Below are 19,627 nucleotides of genomic sequence, written 5' to 3'. Positions count from 1 at the left end.
ACTCTCTTCAAACTGGTGTTCCCGAGCCTGTTCCAAATAGTATCAGCATGCATGTGCGCAAAGTAAGTTTTCACTCACCATCTGCTTGCAATGACTCGGATTTGAAACCAACTTGAAGGTGTTCGAAAGGTGTCACGGTCACAATTTTCCATGTCACGGGGCCGGGTCTCTGGGGTTTCAGGTGGCGGTTGCTCCAAGTCCAAACCAGCATCCCAGTCAAAATAACGTCTATATCCCTCGAATGCGGCCTTAGTATCAGCGAAAAGCGTTTCAAGCAGCTTTATATCCTTGGATGCAGGGTCGGAGGCCCATTTGTGTGCCGGCTCCGAAAAGCTCCAGTCCTCAGCGGACTCGCTGGCAGAGTAATTCTGCTGCTTGGCCATCCTTGCCACCACCGCGTCCTTCCACACTTTCCACACCTCTGTGTCATTGGGGATTAACTCCTGCAAGATTTTGCGAGGATCACTTGGTTTCAGTGCAAGGAGCACAAAGACCGTTGTCGAAGTCCATGTTGGAAGCTCGTATCTTCTCATATTTTCTTCCATTGGCAGCACCCTTTGGCCTATTTTCCTCAGTATGTCCCTTTGAGTCATCGTCTTGTCGATTGATGAAAGATAGGCATTGTAGGCCCAAGAAGAAGCGAGCGAAACAAGAAACATGGCTTGTCCAAAAAGGGTACCTTGTGGGACGAGGAGAAGTTGCAGCAAGAATTGGGCGACTAGCAAGACAGAACAGCGTCCAATATTCCTGTATGTGGGCTCAGAGCGCCCGGTTGCCTTTTCCTCCGTGAATTCCAGCCTGAATTCACCCCTTGTGATGGCGGCAACGGAATGCTCCGTTCCTTTCAAGATAACCACGTTACCGTCATACTTCATCATCCCGTCTCCTGGTGGTGACCCTTCGGCTGAGTTAATGTAGTTTAGATTGAGCTTTCCTGATCCAATTACCAGGCAAGTGATCCCGCTTGACAAGATCCCGAGTAATATCAAGGAAAAGGAGTACCAATCCTCGAACAGACCACATGCAGCAGTGCTGCACAAGCTGATAAAGATGGGGAAAATTGCAAGCCACACAGAGTGCGTTTCCAGCAGGTTCAGTGGCAATTTCTTGTCCTTCACATTACCCTGCCAGTCCTGAGCAGGTGGTAAATGTATGACAGTCACCTTCGTCGGAGTTGTCCTCCTCGTTTTATCTTCCAGCTCTATCTTTCTAATATCTCTATCCTCTGCGCCCTTACATTCTTCGGCAAGCAAGTGCGCTATATAGCTTGTCTTGTCCATGACGGTTCCGGAAAAGGCAGCTATAAATTTTGGACCTTTTTCTCCTGCAAATTGGAACACCGTAGCTGGATCTAGGTTAGGTCCTGGAAAAAGCCCATCCCATAACCTTGATTTTGCCATCTGCCCATACCGCTTTGCGACAGTATAACTGCCCGGAGAGTTGTACCAGCCTAGCCACTTCCTCCCCTCATAAAGATGCACAGTCAGCATTGCGGCAATCACTTCTTCACCTCCAAAGAATCCAGCCACAGCTATGGTGTCTAGGGAAAATTTGGCGTCTCGGAAAGGAACATTCTCAAGTGGCATAATGGAAAGATTCCAAGGTATCGGAATAACAAGGAAAGACTCAGAGTCAGTGTTTGTGGGCTCTCCGTTGTATCAGCTGCAAATACCTTTTATATGGCTCACTTTATCGAGAACAAATTCAGACATGCTACCAACAACCAGTTCCCGTCTCCATTCTTTCACAATTGCATGCGCTATACATGCTTGTCGTGAACTTTGATGGCGCCTTTTTACGGTGGTACATGGCTTTTGGAGGGAACCGCCCTTCCTTACATCTCTTACCGCAGCTAGACGCGCAATACTAAGATCCTGTGTTTTCATTTTCGTCCGGAAGATCTAGATGATGAAGCATTGCAACAATGCCCATCCCCCGCCCACCATGCATTCTAGTGCCAGGTAGACCCTGACATAAACGCTCATTGTATTGATATTGAAACACGCTTCTCATGGCCTGGTGCCATCTATACGAAAGGCGCTTGAAGGAGAATAACCATCATACTCTTGTGTTTCGTTAGGGGTACCAACGACTGTTGAAAGCAAACGGTTTGCATATCACTACGGAATTATAGTCGATCCATGGTGCCAGCCTCCGTTGCTTCGCTATCGCTACATCCAACGATTTTTGAATACTGTGGATCTGAATCCATGTTGGATATTGTGGTATCACACATGCAACCACCACGGAACGCAATAGCCCCTCACGAAAACCAACAACCCACATCCTTCAGGTCAATTAAAGCAATCAGTGGCCCAAAAAAAGAAAAACTCCTACCCAACAAAACCAGAATTTGGAGTGGAAGGAAGTCGAGGCGTGACATGAATTCAATGAAGCCGCTCGAGCGCCTAACGCGGGAACAAATGCAAGAGAGCATCGTGGGCTTTTAAAAAACAGACACTCCTCTTCCGTTTGGGATCTATGCCCTAGGCTTAGCTTGTCCAGTGTTCGAGTCCACTCTCAAAGTCCGAACGGCCGAAAAATCAGCAATAAACAATTGTTCCCAGACAGTACACATTGATGGAATGTGTGATGCTTTTGACAATTCAAACACGTTTAACCCGCTCAGCCTGAGGACCAAGATTCGTCGATAGTATGGACATGAAATATTTTTCACTTTATTCCCATGTTCGAGACATCTAGTATGTTGCGTTTGCGGTTTGGTTAACCTGACTGATCATATGGCTCGATAGTTAAGATCGTCCCTTCATTTCTAGTTAGGGGTCTCCATATAAGGCTGTCTCACGTGGACAATCTATTATAGCTCCTATCTGCCTGCGAGATAACGGATATGAACATATAACGCAACGTCTACTTGTCCTTCTGCGGCTTGCTTCCATACGAGAACATTGACAGCTGGAATGTGAAATCGTGATATATACCGTCCCAAGACCAAACTGAAAATAATAGCCCACTCCCTATACTCCTCCATTTTTCACGTACGAACAAATGGCCTCTACCACTTTTGTCCCTGCACTTATCATAGTCGACATGCAAGTCGACTTCGTAACAGGCAGTCTCGCAGTGAACGATGCCCCCTCTCTCATCGAACCCATCAACGACATTCTTTCACTACCGTTTGCACTCAAAGTCGGAACAAAAGATTGGCACCCGCATAATCATATCTCATTTGCAGCTACACACGGAAAGAGCGTCGGGGAAAAGATCACGATCTTTCCTCCTGAACGATTAACATCAGTGCATGTACCCAAGGCTGGGTTCGCGGAGTTGAAGGGCTTGGAGCAGGTTTTGTGGCCTGTTCATTGTGTTGCCACGACGCCTGGGAGCGAATACGCAGGCGGGTTGAATACAGTGAAAGTTGATGCAACGGTCCATAAAGGAATGGACGAGGATGTGGAATGTTACTCAGCATTCGTCGATCCTTGGGGCCTCGTACCTACCACTCTTCCTGCTCTTTTGTCCCAGCATGGAGTAACAGACGTATTCGTCACTGGCGTTGCCGGCGATTTCTGTGTCAAGTTCACTGCAATTGATGCGGTCAAGTTTGGGTTCAAGTCATGGTATGTGAGGGATCTGACGAAATGTGTATCTCAAGAGTTGGCAGGAAAGCAAGAGGAGGAGGTGAAGAATGCCGGTGTCGGTCTCGTGGATTGCGAGGAGGTGAAGAGGAGAGTTGGCGGTATAGCTTGAAGACACTGGAGACATGAAAGAAGCTTGTATGATTAGTTGTATGGTTACTTCTGCGCAAACGTAGACGTTTCACGATCATAAAACTTGAGAGTTCTATATCTCAATGTCTACATGTTCAGCACAATCGAGCGATGTCTAAAAGGGACAGGAATGGCTTACCTTTGAAGTATAAACTTCCTGACTTTGCGCCCCGTCTCCCTTAGGCATACCATTTCGAAGAAAAGTATTGTTCCTTCCACCGCTGAGTGATTTGTCTTTGGACTGTACCTTGACAGGAAAAAATCATGGTAGATAACGAATTATGAAAGTGGTGGACCCCATGATCATGGTCGAATCCTCGGCTAATGCCGTTTACCATTCAAGTTAGTATTACACGCGTTCTACCTGCGCTTCAAAAAGTTCAAGTCCAGTCCTTGTTCCAGTCACAATTTCTTACCGTTGAAGTCCCACTACTACTGAGTTACTTGTACTGGGTACTGGGTACTGAGCGCTTGATTTTAACCCACTTTACACTGTATCCTCAAAATCAAAATCCAATGGCATCCGCAACTTTAATATCCACCATTTCACTGCGACCACGACCTGTTCTCGGAAAACGAAAAGCATCTCTAGTCTTGCGACTCAGTTCAAGCACATCTCCAGCCCCAGAACGCAGTGATGCTTATACGCAAGGCAGCTCTGCAGAAGATGACTCTTTCTCCCCAGTTCCAGATGAACCTGACGAACCTGAGTCCTCTTCTGGATTCAAGGGGATCCACCGCTGTACATTCTCAGGCTGCACCAAGTCCTATACCAAGTCTTCGCGGCTAGTAGAGCATCGACGCTCTCATACGGGCGAAGTAAGGCTTTCTCTTAACTCTCGTTTCCCTCTCTAAACATCCTCTAACTTACCATCCAGCGTCCATTCATCTGCACTATCTGCAACAAATCATACCTTCGTGAAACGCACTTGCAAGCACATTCTAGGAGTCACCTCCCCCAATCTTCACGTCCTTTTGCATGTGCTTCATGCCAGAAACGATTTTGGACATCTCAACACCTCCGTGTACACGAGGACACTCATACAGGCACTCGGCCTTACGCAGTATGTAAAATAATCTCCTATAAACATACATTTGCGTATTGACGGTGCCATACTATGTACAGTGTACTGAACCATCTTGCGAAGAAAGCTTTTCCAAACACCATCAGCTAAGAGCTCACATCTGCCAAGCCCATTCGCCTCCAGGGACCAAGCCTTACCAGTGTTCTAATGAAAGCTGCACGAAATCCTTTTCAACAGACCAAAAGTTGCGTGCGCATTCCAAAACACATGATGGTACGTTCGCCCTTTGTTTTATTCGAAATGCTGTCTTACTGACGATCTTATATTTTCTTCTGCAGATAAACGTTATACTTGTGTTCACGCTGCATGCTTGCCCCGTGCGAATAGCGACCCCGTCTACTACCCGACCTGGACGTCTCTCCAGCACCACGTCCGTACCGCTCACCCACCGACGTGCCCTCATCCATCATGCATAGGCCGAACATTCGCTTCCCACCATGGGCTTCGCGCTCACCAGAAGCTCCACGAGCAACGAGAAGTCGAGGCCGTTCTCGATGAAGAATACGGCGACGCAGACGAGGTGGACGAAGATGGTGCGACTCGATCACGTAAACGACGTAGGGGTGGTGAGTTGGGCAGGGATTGGAAATGTGATATCTTTGGTTGCGAGAAGGATTTCAAATCGGTAGGATATCAGTTATCGTCCCGTATGGGAGGGAAAAGCACTGATGCAATGAATGTTCAGAAAAAGGCATTGACAACACATCACAATGTTATCCATCTAGGCAGACGAGATCATGTTTGTCCACATAGACATTGTGACAGTGCGTTTGGCTACAAGCACCTTCTCGAACGACACTTGGCTAAACTTCACTCGAACAACAAAAACGATCAGTCATCGTCGGCGGAAGACAGTACAGATCGTGACGATGACGAGCCAGCTCCTCGGACCATGCTGATGGACATCGACTCTATCACTGGTAAATCTTACGCATACAGGGCACAGAGTCAGATGGCAAGTGCAAAAGCCTTACGCTGTCCGTATCCTAACATGGAAGATCTATTATCGACCGAGTCCACAAACGCACTTGCTAGTTCTAGCAGCCACTCCCAAAATATGCCAAGCTGTGATCACGTACTCACTCGAGCATATGACCTCCGTCGCCATCTGAAGGCTGAACATGGTTTAGAGGTCGATAAGGAGCAGGTGGACGCGTGGGTTAGATTCAGAAAACAGGTGCATCACCCATCTATATAATCATCTACAGTATTACAGTATCCTTGTTGGCATATCCTGTTTATGATACACTCACATCCTATCATTTTATCCTTTTATTTCTTCATTTCCATACACCATTCTTTCATCTCTACTTGACCGCTTTTCCACTACATTACATAAGCTCAAAACTTTCCCACACTTATTCCAAAAACTCGTAGCACTCTGCCTTACACAAACCTCAGTCTCTTGATTATAAGACTGAGGTATGTCTGGTTATTTTACAGTTTACTTTATATCATCATACTCACTTTACACTATTAGAAATACTCTCTTTTAGGTATATTATCCTTCAATCTGAGTCTCTTGATTATAAGACTGAGAAATACTCTCTTTTAGTCTTCTCATAGCCTAACAGGTTATGAGCCCTGCCAGCTCACTTGATATGTCTTCTACAGCTTCGACATTCTCTGTACCCAAACTGGCCAAGGATGGCTCCAATTGGGTTACATACAAGTCTCATGTAGCTGTGGCTGTTGGTGCCCGAGGTCTAACCAGACACCTGTCTGGAACTGCACGAAAGCCAGATCCTCTTGAATATACTAGGGATTCTAATGGCATAGCTACAAAAACCGACGGCACTACCCTTAAAGAAGAAGACATAGAAACCTATGAAACCAAGCTTGATGAATACACTCAGAAAGAATGTCTCGTCATCCAGCAATTATTTTCTACTGTTCACGATGAAACTCTCATCCAAATCCAGGACAAGAGTTCGGCAGCTACAATATGGCTTACCATTTGCCACATGCATGAAGGCAAAACGGAGATGATGCAGATTGACATCAGGCGCCGTTTACAAAATATGAAATGCACTGAATCTACAAATGTCCGAAGTCATATAGGAGACATGCTAAAGCTCCGAGAGCAATTAGCAGGCATGGGAGCAACAGTCGAAGAGAAGGACTTCTCTGCTATGATGTTATCTTCCCTCCCAGATTCCTATCGTCCACTACTCTCATCAATCCTAGCCGCCGCTCGTATATCCAAAAATCAGCTTTCGGCAATGGATATAATTGCTCATGTAACTGAAGAAGCAGACACACGAGCAATCTCTGCTCAAGCCAAGTCCAAAACAGCCATGATGGCCAAATCCGGTTGGAAGGATCGTAAGGCCGAAAGAAACAAACGGTACAAATGCACCAACCCTAAATGCCCCGTCAAAGTTGGTCACACTATCGAAAGGTGCTTTGCACCTGGCGGAGGCCGAGAAGGTCACGGCCCTAAAAACAAGGCTAATCCAAGGGACAATCAAGTAAATCCTCCTCAGACGGCACAGGGAACAAATACTGCAGCCACTGCAAATATAGCTGCAATTGCTCCCAAACATGAGAACGACGAGATATATGCCTTTGCTGTCAGTTCACAGGTTACAGCTTCGGCAAACAAAGCTGAAACTCACATAAGTGATCATGAAGCCATCATTGACTGTGGTGCGACAGACCACTTCTGTCCTGATCGCCACAGATTCCAATCATATACGCCAATCGATCCTATACCTATCAACGCAGCAAATGGCGATATCATGTACGCCCGTGGCAAGGGCGACGTCACTGTTAATCTACCAAATGGGAACAAGTGCTCTCGTGTCATATTAAAAGACACGCTACACTGCCCTACAATGGCCTCGACACTCATATCTGCTAGTCGCATGGACAAGGCAGGATACACTGTTCACATAGGCGGAGGCATATGCGAGATACGCTCGCCCCCACCTGGCTGCCGAACAATAGCTCAAATCCCAGAAACAAAGGGCCTGTATCACATATCCAACGTCAGTAAAAATTACAAAAGAGGAGCATACCTTGCCAGCACAGTCACCATTAACGATCTGCACCGGCGAATGGGCCATATAGCCCATAAATCACTCAAGCACCTCGTTGATTCAAATCTAGCTGAAGGAATTGTCCTGGATAGTTCCGAGGCCATATCTTTCTGTGAGACATGTGTACAAGCAAAGGCCATCAGGAAACCTTTCCCAAAAACTAGCCACACTCGAGCTAAACATTATGCGGAAAGAATCCATTCGGATCTCTGGGGTCCGGCTATTGTTCAAGACTTGAAAGGAAAACGATACATGTTAACTTTCACAGACGACTTTAGCCGAGAAACTCACGTGCGTTTACTTGCAAAGAAAGATGAGGTTCTACAGATGTATAATAACTTTGAAGCCTGGCTCGACACGCAAAAGGATCACAGTAAAATAAAGATCCTGAGGTCTGATCGCGGAGGCGAATACACAAGCCTCAATTTTGATGCGCACCTGCAAAAACAAGGCACTGTCAGGGAATTAACAACCCATGACTCACCCCAGCAGAACGGCGTGTCAGAACGCCTCAACCGCACACTCATTGAATGTGCTCGTGCAATGTTATTTGGTGCAAATATGCCTAAATCCCTGTGGAGCGAAGCTATTAGGCATGCCGTCTGGATCAAAAACCGAGCCCCTACCAAGGCACTACAAGGCAAAACACCGTACGAAATAGTCCACGGCCACATACCGAATTTATCCAATATTCATGAATTTGGATGCACAGCATATGTCAAAACTATTGACGCAGGCAAACTAGACCCACACGTAAAGGCTGGTAAATGGATTGGATTTGATGATGAGTCAAAGGGGCACAGAATATACTGGCCAGAACGACGTACCGTAAGTGTTGAACGCGACATCATTTTTAATCCACAAGAACGTCTTACCCCATCCCAAACTGCCGAAAACGACGATGGCCGTATATTTGAAGAACCGACGGTCAACTCTACAAACGAACCGATCGAATCAGCAACTCACGAAAACGAAACTGTCGACGACTTACCAGTAGCCGTTCGCTCATACTCGCCTCTAAACAACCTCCAGCCTCATCCAATCCAACCAAACGCCATCCATCCCAATCCTGTCGCCCAGCCGCCTCCAAACGACCTTCAGCCTCCTCCTCCAGCTGTAATGAACCTCCCAGAACCTCTTGAAGTTGGACCAGGTCTTGCTGAGCGGCCTAAACGAGGAGAACCGAAGCCAGCAGGCTTCTATAAGGCCTTGCATGAGGGCCGCTTCACAGCCGCATCTGCAATCAACGAGTCAGCTGACTTGAGCGGCGAAAACGGCGAAAACAACGAAAACAACGAAAGCGCTTACCTAGGCGCTTGGAGCGCAGCCACGACTGCAAACAATCGAACCGCTAGCGACAATCCAACCATAACTGAGGCACTAAACGGACCTAACAAGAAAAACTGGTTAGATGCCATAGATGAAGAATTGAAGCAAATAGAGAACTTGCGCACCTGGGACCTGGTCAAACCCCCGCCGCATGCCAATATAATACGCTGCCACTATGTCCCTCGAATCAAACGAGGACCAAACAACGAAATCCTAAAATTCAAGATTCGTTTAGTAGCGAATGGCAGCACCCAGATATATGGAATAGACTACAATGAGACTTATTCAGCCGTGTCTCGTATGACCACCAACCGCCTGGTTCTCGCACATGCAGCAGCAAATGACTGGGAAACTCACCAGTTAGATATAAAGAGCGCATACCTAAATGCAACTCTTGACGAAGACATATACATGCATCCTCCACCAAACTACTTGAAACCCGAACAACAAGGGCTTGTATGCAAGCTAAACAAGGGTCTCTATGGTCTCAAACAGTCGGGAAAACAATGGTATACGAAGCTTACTGAGACTTTTACCACTCTCGGATTCTCAAAATCTCAACATGACCATGCTCTCTTCATCAAGTATTGTGGCACCGACAGCCTAGTAGTTGCAGTGTCAGTTGACGACATGCTCATTGCAGGTAAAACTACAAAGGCTATCAGTGAATTCAAGGAAGGAATAAAGAGAGAATATGAGATCACCGACCTTGGCCAAGTCAACTGGCTACTTGGTATCCATATACAACGAGACCGCAAAACTCGCACTGTATCTCTAGGTCAACAGGCATACATAGAAACAATACTAAAAAGGTTCAACCTCGAAGACTGCAAACCTGTATCAACTCCGGTCGAGCCAGGTCTACTTTTTGACGACTCACAATCACCATCAGCCGAAGCCAAAGTCATCGAGATGCAAAACATACCTTATAGAGAAACAATAGGATCTCTCATGTACCTTGCTACTGGCACTCGACCGGATATCGCATTTGCAATATCTTCACTCTCTCGTTTCCTACAAAATCCTGGTCGAACACACTGGGAGGCAGCAAAACGAGTCCTACGATACCTGAAAGCCACCAAAGAGTTCCGATTGGTCATAGGCCAAACCGACGAAGGCTTGGTTGGATTTTCGGACGCAGACTTTGCCTCACATTCCCACAGACGTTCTATATCAGGATATGTTTTTAGGATCAATGGTGGAGCCGTCTCCTGGAATAGTAAGACACAGCCCATTGTAACACTATCGACCACAGAGGCCGAATATGTGGCTATCACACACGCAGCCAAAGAAGCCATCTGGCTCAAAAACATTTGGGCCGAAATCACAAACAAACCACTCACTAGACCAATTCCGCTTTATGGCGACAATCGTAGTGCAATTGAGCTCACCAAAAATAATATCTATCATTCTCGCACCAAACATATCGATATTCGCTATCATTTCATAAGACAATCTGTCGAACAAAATTTGATTCAAATCCTATTTTGTCCCACAAATGAAATGCCTGCAGACGCACTCACAAAGCCACTGGCTCGACCCAAATTACAACACTTCAATAAATTAATGGGAGTTGATTTGGTTTGAGGGGGTGTGTTGGCATATCCTGTTTATGATACACTCACATCCTATCATTTTATCCTTTTATTTCTTCATTTCCATACACCATTCTTTCATCTCTACTTGACCGCTTTTCCACTACATTACATAAGCTCAAAACTTTCCCACACTTATTCCAAAAACTCGTAGCACTCTGCCTTACACAAACCTCAGTCTCTTGATTATAAGACTGAGGTATGTCTGGTTATTTTACAGTTTACTTTATATCATCATACTCACTTTACACTATTAGAAATACTCTCTTTTAGGTATATTATCCTTCAATCTGAGTCTCTTGATTATAAGACTGAGAAATACTCTCTTTTAGTCTTCTCATAGCCTAACAATCCTTTCTTTATCTACGTCTTGCACATTCATTCCACATAGTATGAACTAATGACATCATATGCATCAATCTGTTTAACATTTATTGTATTGAATCGTCTCAGAGCGGGAGATACTGGATGCCAAAGTGGGGAAGCAAACGCCGTATAGCATAATTTTGCATATAAACTATCAGCAAACGAGCTCTTTTCAGCGAGGCACAAAATCGTCAGAATACGGGAAAATACTGACCTTGCGCATTGTGATAGAATTTCCACGGATCTTCTGCTATCTGTAAATGTCCTCGAAAGAGCAAATAGTCCCCTAAAAAATGATGTCGACGAAGCCTTGGTTTTTTGTCTGAATGAGATTGGTGCATAAAGTGACTATCGTGCCATATCACAAGTTTATGTCGTAGATTGACATCGTGGTGAAGCGCATTCAGGGTCTGCACGAGTGAAGGCAAGAAACTGGTGAGCGTGACGTGTAAAGCTGCATTCACAAGTAACCTGGTCTGCATATGTTTGTTATCGTAGATAAATGGTTGGTCTTCCCAGCTGTTGGGCCGTATAGCTTCAAGGTAAGTCGGAAGATCCTTGGCATACGACCAATTTCCGCTATGAGAGGCGTATGTGGACGCAGGAGCAGGGAGCGGCCCGCGATTGAGCAAGATGACATCTGCACTTCGAGCATGGCGCAGCCAGTAGTTATCTCGCACCCGAACGTCCGTTAATGGATCTATTACAGGTGAGTTATATTGCCATGCAGATGCGTCTGATAAAGGAAGGAGAGACTGCGAGAGCACAAATTGCATTCCAACAGCGCCAGTGATGGCAAGTTCCTGAGCTGTGGGGGATTTCGTACGGCGAGCGTTCTGTGTAATAACGGAGTGAATTTCCACCCCGTGAACTCCATGTGGTTGACAGAGGTGGTGGTGTGTGCAGAATACCGGGCCTTGGCATGAGAATGTGCGGTTTTCGTGTTCTTCTTGGTGATGCATCAGCAGTGAATGTAATCGATATGATAAATCCCCGCCGACGATAAGGATCCTACGACCTCTGAAAGACGTACAGAAACGATTAGTGATGGATCCCTGATTGACGTTGCTTGTTACAGGGACGCTTGTGTTACACCTGTTTACAGATTCGCCATACCGTCCGTACGAAGGTCTTGTATGGCCTTGCGCTCGAGTAGGTATGTGATTGAAGTAACATGTAAAGATGTTTTGAAGGGCCTCGATTTCTGCTATTGTGCTGTTGATTTGTGGTTTGATGCTAGTCTCGCGTGCAGAGCCAGTAGGACGTAGCAGAGAGGAGACAGCGTATTCAAGGACTTCATGTACGGATGATGTCATTTGGGCCTCGGACGCGGACAAACCGTGAAAGCTAGGTCCAATGTTTGTGAGCATCCAGAGGATATGGAAGAAGCGGTAGAGAGGAAACGAGAAAAGTACGAAGGTTATGCCTGCGGCTGAAAAGGCAGTGATGGCTAGGATCCTTTTTAACAGACGCATCCTAAGAACGAAAGAGAATCAGTTACAGCTGCAGCGCCGCGGTGTCTGTTTTCAGGTTTCTTGGTTGAAGTGGTCATCTGCTAACCTTAACCTTACTTTATGGTCTGTAAGGTCTTTATGATTTTAATTTTGGTTCATGTGATTTCCCCACAATACTCCATCGACATAGTTTGTTTCTTGTCTTATGCTCTTGTCATCGAAAATACCACAACCCTACCCTTACCTACTTATTCTGTGAATAACTTCACACTAGAAACACAACTTCGTGCGTACTTCAAGTCAAACAACCAGGAGCGTTGAACTGAAGGGTCATTTTGTTTTAGAGCATGGGTTTTGTTCCTCTTCTAGGGCGACTCTCAGTGCACGAATACATTGCGCTGATAGTTGGATTCTCCTTTCTCGCCCTGGAAACCTTGTTGCGTTTCATCATCATAGTCTTGCCTAAACCCATCATCCGCTGGTTCTACGACCGTTCTCGATTCCTGTTCCATCAGTACGGACAAGAGACTAAACCAAAGCCGAAGTCCAGGGAAAATACTATCTCCGATAAGATCCTGAAGGCTAAAGATTTTGGAGAGTTGTGCGAGTTGTTTAGTTACACGCACGAGGAGCATGTTGTTCTCACGAAGGATGGATACCTCCTAGGTTTACACCGTTTGCCTTCCAAGAAAGGACAAAGGAAGAGTAGTCCGGGAACGAGCACCGGAAAGCCTGTAGTCTATCTTCACCATGGACTGCTCATGAACAGTGAAGTTTGGGTGTGCCTGACTGAAGCAGAACGCTCGTTACCTTTTGTCCTTGTGGAACAAGGCAAGCGTCTTTTATCTTTCATGGCTCTTCTACCCTGCTTTCTAACTGCCTTAATTAGGCTTCGATGTTTGGCTAGGAAACAACCGAGGAAACAAATACTCGAAAAAATCTCTCTATCACAACCCTAACTCTACCAAATTTTGGGACTTCAGCATCGATGACTTTGCATGGCATGATATTCCAGATTCTATTTCCTATATCCTGGATACCACAAAGGCCGAAAGCCTTAGCTACGTTGGTTTCAGTCAAGGCACAGCACAGGCCTTCGCCGCACTCAGCATCCACCCGCAGCTCAATGAGAAAGTGAATGTGTTCATCGCCCTAGCACCCGCTATGAGTCCCGCGGGCTTGGCGGCACCCATCGTAGATGGGCTCATGAAAGCCTCGTAAGTGCCTGGTCCCTGTACTCTTCATCGTGTTTCTGACCGTATCATAACAACAGACCCACGTTAATGTTCCTATTTTTTGGCCGGAAATCTATTCTCTCATCCGCTGCAATGTGGCAGTCTATCATATACCCTCCTATCTTTGCTAAAGTCATCGATACCTCACTGGGCTTCCTGTTCGATTGGCACAATCACAACATCACCTCAACCCAGAAGATCGCCGCTTACGCCCACCTCTACTCCTTTGCCTCGGTTAAATCCGTAGTGCATTGGTTCCAAATCATGCGCAATTCCGCATTTCAGATGTACGACGACGATATTATCCCCGTCGTTCGCACATCCGTCAGTTCTTATCGGCCCGCGCGGTTCCCTACTCGCAACATCGTTACCCCTATCGTGCTCCTATACGGTGACCAGGATAGTCTGGTGGACATTAAAACGATGCTCCGTGAACTTCCAGAGCACACAGTGGCAAAACGGCTTGAGGGCTACGAGCACCTGGACATTTTATGGGGCAAAGATGTTGATACGGATGTTATACCCGAGGTGATCAATGCACTCAAGATACACTGCATAGATCCTGGTAAGCTGAAGGACGGGGTGAAAGTGTATTTACAGACGGATTCTGCACCGAGTTACTCTGAATGATTACGACCTATGAACACTGCTAGGATTTTTTTTATACCTATCATTTTCCTATGTATCCATACTTAATATTTTTCCTGGGCAGCATCATCTTTTGTCAAAGGAGTTATATCGCAGCAAGGCCCTCAAGTATTTTTGTAAAGCTTATACCAGAATAAAGGATATATGTTAGTTGACATGGTCTATGTCTACGATTCCCGAGCTTTTTTCCTGGCTTTTCTTTCCGCCTTTTCCTTCTTCGCTTTCCCCTCATCTATAGTTGGGAAGGGAATAGCAGATTGCGGGGGAGCGTCAGCATTCTCTGCCTTTTCACGCTTTTCCTTCTTCCTTTTCTTCTTCTCATCTTTAGACAAGGCTTCCGTGTCGTCTACGATCGGGGGAGACACTGTAGGGATCGAGTCTACTTCGTCCTCCTTCGTCTCCCTGTCTTTCTTCTTCTTATCTTTCTTTCGGTCCTTTTTGGCAGCAGAGATAACTTCATCTGAAGTGGGGAAGGGTATCGTAGAAGATGAACCCTCTGCAGACTCATCCGTGCCCATATACTTTGATTTTGTCTTCTTCACTTCCTTATCTCTTTTCTCACTACCACCTTCCTCGTCCTCTCCTTTTCTCTTCCGCTTTTTGCCCTCCTTTTCAACAACTTCATCATTCGCCTTCGACTCTGAGGACTCCTCCTCTGTGATAGGGGATACTGTCTCCAAAACGGCAGTAGTAGTCAATGTGGAAGCAGCAAAGAACTGTGCAAATACAGCTGACGAGCTCCCTATTCCACCTTTCGGCCTCCCACTCCCTTCGTCTGAGCCGCTCGCTTTCAATCTCGATGCACCAAGTCCAAGTCCACCCCTGGGCGCCTCATAATCACCCGTCTCCTCCCGTTCGTTTAAAGCTTGGACTGAGCTCGTTCCCGCACCGGCACTCTTCGCGCCCAGCTTCTCCTTGAAATAATCCGCGACACTCTTGGTCGATGTCGTCAGCTTCTCGAGGGTAAGCTCAGCATCGCCGATGGGCGTCAGTGTTCCCAAGGGACTCGGGGCTGCAGACGGTGTAGGTGCTATACCGAGTATCTCAGATATAGCGGCTGCAGATTTTGATGCTAGACGCTTTGATGCCTGTATTCGGGCGCGATGACTAGTAAAGGACAATATGCAGTGATATTAGCCACATGATGCAGAATAGCCATTCAAACAAAGATAGCTTGCACTTACGCCGCGGGCCGTGCTCTGATTTTGGGAGAAGCGGGGGCGGAGACGACGACGACAGGGGTCTGCACAACTACGAAATCCTCAGAGGATTCTGCATTCGGCTGCGAGGCGCTTGAGGAATCTGTGACGCGTGCTTCGTCTTCACCTTTCTGCTTCTTCCTGGATTTCTTGCGACCTGCCTCATCCCCGTCTTCAGCCTCCTTCCTCTTCCTCTTCTTCTCTTTCTTCCTCTCCCTCCTTGCCGCTTTATCCTCGTCGACCTGCCCCTCCTCGTCCACTTTAGAACTACCACCCTCACCCTGCCCGTCCCGCTCATCCTCCAACACTTCCCCCTTCCCCTCCTTCCCCTCTTCCTCCTTACCCGCATTCTCATTCAACCTCCTCAACAAATTCTCAAAATCCTTATTCTGCTTCCACGCAATCCCATGGGGGTCTTTCTGATGCGCCGCCCCAATACCCAGCATGTCCAACTTGTGCGTCACCTTCAAATGCGACTTCATCCCGTCCCCAGACGCCCCGAGGCCCTTGGACGGATCCCATCCCATCTTGGAGAGGTAGGCCTGGCCGAATCGTGCAGCATCTGATTCGTGAAGTGCGTTTTGGTTTGTTTTTTTTGGTTTGGGGGTGTCGGTGCGGTTTTAGGGAGGGAGGAAGGGAGGGAAGTGATTTTTTTTTTTTCGTTAGATATGCGGTGGATGGAGTCAGATGAGGGAGGGGAAGTGCTTACTATCTGCCCATGATAGGTTCCTTGGATCTGCTGGGATCCGTTGCTTTTCTTTCCTGCCTGCGAGCCCCATGATTCAGGCTATCCGGCCAGGCGACGACGGCAGACTCGGGATGGTGGATGTGGGTCCAAGGAAATGCAACTAAACATGAATTGCCAAATCCGGAATATCGTCTCACCACCGTAAACACAGAAAACGTTCAAGGCATCTGTTAGCTCTGACATTACTGTATCCAAAAGAAAATCGCTAGAAAACCACAGCTATATTATGCATTTAAAGGATGTACGACTAGCTATAGTAGCGATAACAAAAGTCAATCCCACCCAGGTTCTGCAGCCTTATCGCAGAATAACATGCCAACACCTACGGTGAGCCATAGATCTATACTGTAAACATGCACTCGATCCTCTATATACAAAACATCGATGACGAATTACAATCTACATGGGATCCACAAACTAAGAGCAACAGCGGAGGGTAGTTGGAAACAACAACAACAACAACAATAATGGATAGATAGAAAATCCCAAGCGATGATTGAACAAGACCCGTTAAAGAAAAGAAAAGAGCAGCTCCCCGCAAATTCCATGAGAACCAGAGAACTACAATCATACGATAGATAGATAGATAAGCGGGCGGGCAAGAGATTTAGACATCTAGACACCAGATTTCGAGCTTCCCCTCTGGCTTGCCCTTTGCGTTCTCCCGCGCAGTCTCGATCGCAAGCTCGTAATCAGAGTCGTCTCGTAGAGTAATCTTCCCTCCGTCTTCGTCCTTGAATTTCATCCCAAGTCCCTCCAACGACGTCCCAAATTTGCTTGTGACACGGTCCACAAACTCTTCGAATGGGGTATCAGGCGGGAAGGTCATCCCACGGACGTCGCCCTGGTAATGCAACTAATAAAAAGTAAAAATAAAAAGCCACGTTCGTCAACGACGTACTAAATTAGGTAAAATGGAAGCAAAAAAGACGCACCTTCACTTTGATCTTCGTAAGCTCAAACTGCGTATCCTCATACTCGCCGCTAACATAGCCCTCTTCTTCTTCCTCCTCGTATGTAACAGGAGGCCTGCGGCTCTGTGTCGGCCGTCTCGTCACTTTCCTGCGTAAACTGCCGCCCTGGTAGGAGCCAGGTGCTGCGCTCGAGGTGCTACGTGACAGAGCGCGTGCAGGTGCAGGGGCGCGGCCATAGCCAGTGTTGGGGTTCGCATTTGCGTTGGCTTGAGCCCACGCTGTAACGCGGTCGGTGGTACCACCCGCAGGAGGCGCTGGCAACGGTCGAGAATTTGCGTCTTCGCCGTACGAGCTGATGTAGTCGTCATAAAAGTCGGTCAAACGGCCCGCCTCTGTTGTATAATGATAATAAGTAAAATTTTTAAGTCGTCAGTCAATCTAGTATACAAGCCGAAATCAGCGAAGCTTTTTACTCACGTTGTTGTTGAGCTGGGGGACCAGCCGGTAGGAGAAGACCAGAAGACTTGGGAGGTGTAACGGCAGAGGCAGCAGGGGGAATTCTACGGACACTCATCCCTCTAGACATGCCTGCCACTAGGCTTAAAGGCATAGCCGTGGGTGTAGAGGCAGACGAAGGTGCGATAGAAGGAGCGGCAGGGCGCAGAGGTGAGGACGTGGCGCTCCTAGTCAAATTAGCGATCGATGTGTTATTTCTCGACAGCCCAGTGTTGCGTGTTTCGACGACTGGGTTCGACACAGAGTTGGACCGCCTGCTTGGGGAGACAGGAGACCTAGAACCACCAGCTGCGATGCGTACTCGCGCGTCGGACGCGATGTTGATGGTTGTTTTCGAACGTTCGAGTGCAAGGTTGGGACGCGTCGGGGGGTCGATGGGGTCGCTTCCTGTGATGGAAAGGTCAGTTAGCAAGACAAGGCTTTGATGTCGTTTTGCATATTTCAGGTGGGAGACTTACTAGGAGGAGGCAAAGTGACACTGCGATTCAGAGCAGGCGAAGAATCGGTGTCAGGGCGCGATTCGACGAACGTGTTCTGTGGGGTGACGCCCTGCTTCAATCGCGTTACTCCAGAAAACGTGGTAAACGCATCGGACGCATCGCTTGCAGCGACCAATTTCTAACCACACCAAGTCAATATCTTGCAACAGCTACGGTACTAGAAATTAGAAAAAGCGGGACATACAGCTTTGCCCATGTAATCCTTTGCCTTTGAATTCTTGAGTTTGTTTTCAGAGGGGCGGTACAGGACGCCGACCGGCTGTATCGATTAAGGGAACGCATTAAACCGGATCATGATCATGATGGTATGCTAGGTCCACTCACGATACTAAAAACCGTATAGCCTTCCCCCAAGTCCCTTATCGCTTCATCAATGACGTTATGTTCCTCTGTTGCCTTCTCCCGTCTCGCCTCCTCCATGTCTGCCAGCCCCTCTTGCATGAAGCCAAGATTAATACGCGAAAGACCCTTATTGAATAGCACTTCCGCTGAGAATAGTTTGAATTTGAGGCCGATTTGTTCATAATTACTGCATCGGAAGAAAAAGGCAAGATCCAAATATTAGCTCCGAGTGTGACGATATCATCCGACAAGCACGGCTTGAGAGGTGGAACAACGTACATTGCTTGATTGCCCCGTAGGTAAAGTAAAGCCTCATCAAAGTCTGTTAGAGAAAGTTCGTAGCGACCGAGTAAGAAGTTGGAAACGCCGCATTGAAAATATCTGTGCACAAAAATATAGGACCGTGAGTAAATGCGTTTCCAAGAGATCTCGGGAGGTTGCAAGGGATAAAACAATCTGGCAAAAGGTCATGTCCAGCATAACCGAGAGAAGGGTAGCATGGCATGGCTATGACGAGTCCGATAGGAAGCACGATGGATAGCGGTACCGTGAAGGGGGGCGTCTAAAGTGAAATATGAGAGTAGGACTCACGCAACAGCGAGATATTGATCAAGGCCAGTCGCTGCGTTAAACTGTTGTACAGCGGTTTCGTGTTCGCCTATGGTAGCATAGATAAGGCCTATGTTGGTAAGTATTTTAGAAGAGTCTGCGATGTCCTGCAAGAAGTACGATCATGAATTAGGGTGAGGTGAGATGGGAGCGATATAAGATATGGGGTTGTGTGTACGTACGGAGAAGAGCTGGAGAGCATTCTCAAAGTCCTCTGCATCGTATGATTTGAGTGCGGACGCCCATATTTCGAGTTCTGCTTTGAGAGAGAGGGCCATGGTGGTTCGTATAACGTTTGGTGTGGATGGTAATGGC

At 47.1% G+C, this 19,627-nt stretch overlaps 7 protein-coding genes across 7 annotated transcripts; 4 read left to right on the top strand and 3 right to left on the bottom strand.

The window, feature by feature from the left end:
- Window positions 1-894: 894 nt before the first annotated feature.
- Window positions 895-2,282, top strand: SERLADRAFT_463663 (uncharacterized protein; the record flags this gene model as incomplete). Its single annotated transcript, XM_007316624.1, has 1 exon — window positions 895-2,282. One exon carries the CDS (start codon window positions 1,534-1,536, stop codon window positions 1,783-1,785), a length of 252 nt encoding a protein of 83 aa, XP_007316686.1.
- Window positions 2,283-2,885: 603 nt separating this feature from the next.
- SERLADRAFT_463660 (uncharacterized protein) lies at window positions 2,886-3,828 on the top strand (the record flags this gene model as incomplete). The annotated part of the gene is made up of 1 exon (XM_007316623.1): window positions 2,886-3,828. The coding sequence occupies one exon, from the start codon at window positions 3,010-3,012 to the stop codon at window positions 3,709-3,711; it is 702 nt and encodes a 233-aa protein (XP_007316685.1).
- A 419-nt stretch (window positions 3,829-4,247) lies between these two features.
- On the top strand, window positions 4,248-6,296 carry SERLADRAFT_447702 (uncharacterized protein; the record flags this gene model as incomplete). The annotated part of the gene is made up of 5 exons (XM_007316622.1): window positions 4,248-4,550; window positions 4,610-4,795; window positions 4,858-5,029; window positions 5,095-5,441; window positions 5,502-6,296. 5 exons carry the CDS (start codon window positions 4,248-4,250, stop codon window positions 6,012-6,014), a joined length of 1,521 nt encoding a protein of 506 aa, XP_007316684.1.
- A 4,934-nt stretch (window positions 6,297-11,230) lies between these two features.
- Window positions 11,231-12,662, bottom strand: SERLADRAFT_414526 (uncharacterized protein; the record flags this gene model as incomplete). The annotated part of the gene is made up of 4 exons (XM_007316621.1): window positions 11,231-11,298; window positions 11,362-11,955; window positions 12,181-12,242; window positions 12,264-12,662. The coding sequence occupies 4 exons, from the start codon at window positions 12,620-12,622 to the stop codon at window positions 11,231-11,233; spliced, it is 1,083 nt and encodes a 360-aa protein (XP_007316683.1).
- A 286-nt stretch (window positions 12,663-12,948) lies between these two features.
- SERLADRAFT_414525 (uncharacterized protein) lies at window positions 12,949-14,490 on the top strand (the record flags this gene model as incomplete). Its single annotated transcript, XM_007316620.1, has 3 exons — window positions 12,949-13,438; window positions 13,491-13,818; window positions 13,875-14,490. 3 exons carry the CDS (start codon window positions 12,949-12,951, stop codon window positions 14,464-14,466), a joined length of 1,410 nt encoding a protein of 469 aa, XP_007316682.1.
- A 525-nt stretch (window positions 14,491-15,015) lies between these two features.
- SERLADRAFT_385263 (uncharacterized protein) lies at window positions 15,016-16,439 on the bottom strand (the record flags this gene model as incomplete). Its single annotated transcript, XM_007316619.1, has 3 exons — window positions 15,016-15,052; window positions 15,911-16,245; window positions 16,393-16,439. 2 exons carry the CDS (start codon window positions 16,208-16,210, stop codon window positions 15,023-15,025), a joined length of 330 nt encoding a protein of 109 aa, XP_007316681.1.
- Window positions 16,440-16,631: 192 nt separating this feature from the next.
- SERLADRAFT_360751 (uncharacterized protein) lies at window positions 16,632-19,590 on the bottom strand (the record flags this gene model as incomplete). The annotated part of the gene is made up of 9 exons (XM_007316618.1): window positions 16,632-17,287; window positions 17,367-17,737; window positions 17,823-18,248; window positions 18,320-18,479; window positions 18,546-18,620; window positions 18,686-18,890; window positions 18,983-19,084; window positions 19,295-19,419; window positions 19,495-19,590. The coding sequence occupies 9 exons, from the start codon at window positions 19,588-19,590 to the stop codon at window positions 17,039-17,041; spliced, it is 1,809 nt and encodes a 602-aa protein (XP_007316680.1).
- Window positions 19,591-19,627: the final 37 nt, after the last annotated feature.

This window comes from Serpula lacrymans, assembly GCF_000218685.1.
Source record: "Serpula lacrymans var. lacrymans S7.9 unplaced genomic scaffold SERLAscaffold_5, whole genome shotgun sequence".
Lineage (NCBI taxonomy): Eukaryota > Fungi > Basidiomycota > Agaricomycetes > Boletales > Serpulaceae > Serpula > Serpula lacrymans.
Note: the sequence above shows the minus strand (reverse complement) of the source record. Positions and strands in the feature narration are given on the sequence as shown.